This window comes from Carya illinoinensis, chromosome 2 (assembly GCF_018687715.1).
Source record: "Carya illinoinensis cultivar Pawnee chromosome 2, C.illinoinensisPawnee_v1, whole genome shotgun sequence".
Taxonomy (NCBI): domain Eukaryota; kingdom Viridiplantae; phylum Streptophyta; class Magnoliopsida; order Fagales; family Juglandaceae; genus Carya; species Carya illinoinensis.
The window spans coordinates 28281091-28284997 of NC_056753.1; the positions used below are offsets into that span (position 1 = coordinate 28281091).

The window sequence follows — 3907 nt, forward strand, 5'->3', positions numbered from 1 at the left end:
TGATGATGAAACTATTCAATCTGAAGATGGGATAAGGTAAATGTCTATTGCCCAACATTTGAATGAGTTCCATAATATAACAAACCAATTGTCATCAACTCATTTTAGTTTGTTTTTATGTTTTTAAACCACCCCATGTCAAAATAATTATGACAATAGAGCTGTAGGATGGGATTTAGTTTAGGGAGGTCTAACAGTGGCTTAGATCATGTACAAAGGTTTTAAGTTATGATTTTTATGACATGGGTTTTGAAAAATTTTAATAAATGCTTCCGCACACTTTCTTTTATGATATCAGTATTTTAATAAATTAAGAATTATTTTATTTATAGAATCTTTATACCTAGCATTTCTTTTAGAATAAAAGAATTATTTTTAAGTCGAGGTTTAATAGTAGCACTGCAGCTACCAAAAATTTTTAAAAATGACTTTATCATTAACTATGGAGAACAGGGTGTTACATAAAATCACATGCAATCTTGTGAAAGCAGATTTATTTTTCTTAAATATGGCGAATTAGTCGGTCCTTTCCACCTTTCTTCAAGGCGGTAGTCATTAGACTGGCAATAAACATAAAGAACACGTCAATTAAAGCAACCCAGGACTAGCGGGGTTGTTCTTCAGTCTTTCTATATAGTGACGTTCTAGATAATATATATAAATTGACCTTAAAATATTCCACACTTAAAACAAGCGCGCATGCAGTAGTTGGCGTGTTTCATTTGAAACCCTTTCAAAGAATGTACAAAACATATTCATACTACAAAAAAATTGGCCTAAATCAACGATTTTGGAACTGCTACAAATTAAACCGCTGCAAATAATGGTTATAAGCAGCGATTACAACCACGCCGATTTATTCTAGCGATTTTTATCTTATTTACAGCAATTTCATGACGTTGTAAATTTTTTTAATCAACGATTATTTGGCGTGGATGGAAGAATAATCATGGCGAATTTTTTGGTAATTGCAGCGCTTAAAATCGCTGTAAATAGTAATTTTTTTACAGCGAATTATCTATATCGCTGAAAAAATTTATAAGTGAGTATACAATTGTGACTACCGTCCGGAGCAGTAGAAATCGCTGGGAATAAGCGTTTCTAGCGATATATGATAGTTTTGCGACTATTTTGAGCGCTATAAATGACCCTTTTTCTTGTAGTGTCATTTTGTCCTTACATGCACTGAGACTATCCGTCGACAATTGGACGTTACATATAAGATTACTTCTGATTAATCTCTCAATTCCAAACCAATTTGTAATGAGAAGTGCTATTTATCATCATTTGAATTATCATTTTTTTACTGCAAAATTAAATAATTGAAAACCTCCTTGTTATATTTTCATTACAAGAAAATTACTCAATTGTGACCAATTATTTTCTACAAAAATGATTATTTTCTGTCAAATTTTTGGCATTTCATGATATTTCTAGCAACTAATTTCCCTTTTCTCAACCTTCACTTATCCCTCGGCCTCATGATCTCCATCGTCACACAACAACAAAAAAAAAACATCACCCTTTTTAAGTTCACAAGCATCTTTTGGGATATCAAAAGGGATATATATGATCATTACAAGCTCAAAGGCGTCCAAGACCGGCTCAAAGGTGGTGCTCTGATTTTTTATTTTTATGGAAAACGAGCATTTGGTACTCTTAATTTCTATCATCCGAAAATCTATAACAAGGCGTACTGAGGCAAGATCAATGAAAATTTGACAATAACCATGCCAATTAATTAATTTTCATCTAAACCACCATGCATGCAAGTAAGAAAATAAATAGCACCTAAATAGCATACATTATAACAGAGCACATCAATTCATCTCAGGAATTATAATTGCCCAAACAAGATATTCACGATTATCTAAATTTGACTTTATTATAAAGTGAAAATTCAAACTAATGTTTTAAGACATAAATCTTAACAGCTAATTTATTAGACTACTATATCCCTCTTCTCGCCAAAACAGTATGTCATACTTTGATCATCGTCATAGTTTATTTTATAAGCAACGAATTCTTTATTCTATAATAATCTATTCCCATGAAATTCTTAGACATTTCTCAAACATTATATAAGGCTTTAATTCCTGCAATATCATCTGCGTGCAAGCCTTTAGTCACTCCTGGAGAGATATTGGGTTCCATGATTGCTCCTTGAACTGAGCTATGCCCGAGTCCAAGAAGGTGCCCAATTTCATGCAAAGCAACTGTCTCCAAGTCATATGCACTAGGATTAGCACCCACGCTCCAGGGCTCATCTGCATCATAATGGAACCTTCCGTCTGTTGGAGCAAAAGCATGAGCAAGGGTTCCACCAGTTCCATCAAAAGCAGACCCGTCTCCATGATTCCTCCTACCAAAACCAATAGTGATATCTGCGTTTGACAGGGCTTGAGCCTGCGAGAAGGTGAAGTGGGTGTTTCCCGCCCACGTTCGAAACGCTTGTGCTACAGGACTCATGGCTTCAGTTGGGGTTCCTGGGAGAAACCCGTAGGTGAGATGATACTTTGAGGTTGGCCACTTTGGGGCACTTGGAGACATGAAACTATAATGAGAGACGGTATGAAATGAGCCCTTGCGGTTGTGATGCTTCTTCTTGCTCGATTGCATCGAGTTTGTACCGTTGATGATATCTGCTACGCCACAACGAGGCATCATCATGTTTGATACCGTTTTAGCATCTAAAGTCCCAGTGGCCTTTAGATGATAATTTTGCTGGTATGTTTTGACTGCAGATTCTAATAGTTCATCAAAATCATCATCATTGGCATGGCTATTGTTTTTGGTCGTGTGATAATAACCAAATTGTTCAAGATACGTTTTGAGGTCATGGATGCCATTGACCTTGTCACCTTTGTGGCATCCCTGAAGATGCTTGAGAAATCCAAAGGGTGAAGTTTTTTGGTCAGAAGAGTCGGGTGGAGTTGTTGCATGAGAAAGGAGAGGAAAGAGGGCAAGGAGGAGGCCGAGAGTGATCAAGAGGGGAAAACTTGCAGACATGACTACCAAATGGTGAAATCAAACAAGCAATTAAGTTGTAGGGATGGATATTGTAGAAGGCTCATGGATTGGATGCTATTTATAGACTGCTAATAACCGTGTCTAGTATGTTATATGTGGCGGGATGCATGCATGGTGTGATCTGAATTGTGAAAGCAGACCCATTTTTTTTGGGCATATTAGTCAATTGAACATGAAGTATACGTTAATAATTTGGACCAACAAGTATGAAATATTCCCTTTATTTTGGACCAAGAAGCAACTTGTGGAGACCGTGGACGCCAGTCGTCAAGGTTTATCAATGTAGAATTGAGGCAAAGACCCAAGTGATCATTCAGTTGGGCAGCCATGCATACTCTTTCTACCTATATATATTGCCTTAATTCCCGCCTTCACATTCGCAACAAAACATTTTCTTTTGGGGTGGAAAACTGGCTGCCACGTCGGAATTAATAATTCTCAAATCAAGATTAATCAAATGACGACACGTAAGCATCACAAATGCATATATATATAATCGGCTTCTAAAATAAGTTTAAGAATGTCATCTATTAACTTCTTGTTAATGTAGACATATTTTTACAAACTAGAAAATAAATTAAGAATCAACTATTTTTTAAAAAAAAATATATATATATATATATATTTGAAAATAAAGTTACATTCGAAGAACTACAATTAAATAGGACAATTATAATTTTTTTTATAAAAAAAAAAGTAAAGTTAGCTAGAAATAATAGTTAGATTAGAAAATATTATCCATAATTTGATAAAAAAAAAATATGAGAAATATTTAACAACAAAAAAATCTCATAAAAATAAATCTACAAACTGATCATGTGGCTTGCTAGCTTGATGTAATACAGCGCGCATTAGATTGTAAAGTAGATCTACTATA

General features: G+C 34.8%; 1 protein-coding gene across 1 annotated transcript; it reads right to left on the bottom strand.

The window, feature by feature from the left end:
* Positions 1-1859: 1859 nt before the first annotated feature.
* LOC122294985 (metalloendoproteinase 3-MMP-like) lies at positions 1860-3056 on the bottom strand. The gene has a single exon (XM_043103984.1). It carries the CDS (start codon positions 3007-3009, stop codon positions 2071-2073), a length of 939 nt encoding a protein of 312 aa, XP_042959918.1. The 5' UTR covers positions 3010-3056; the 3' UTR covers positions 1860-2070.
* Between the last annotated feature and the right edge of the window lie 851 nt (positions 3057-3907).

Bases quoted from the DNA above. Each gene is read 5' to 3' on its own strand.
- LOC122294985 (XM_043103984.1), bottom strand. From the start codon at position 3,009: ATGTCTGCAAGTTTTCCCCTCTTGATCACTCTCGGCCTCCTCCTTGCC.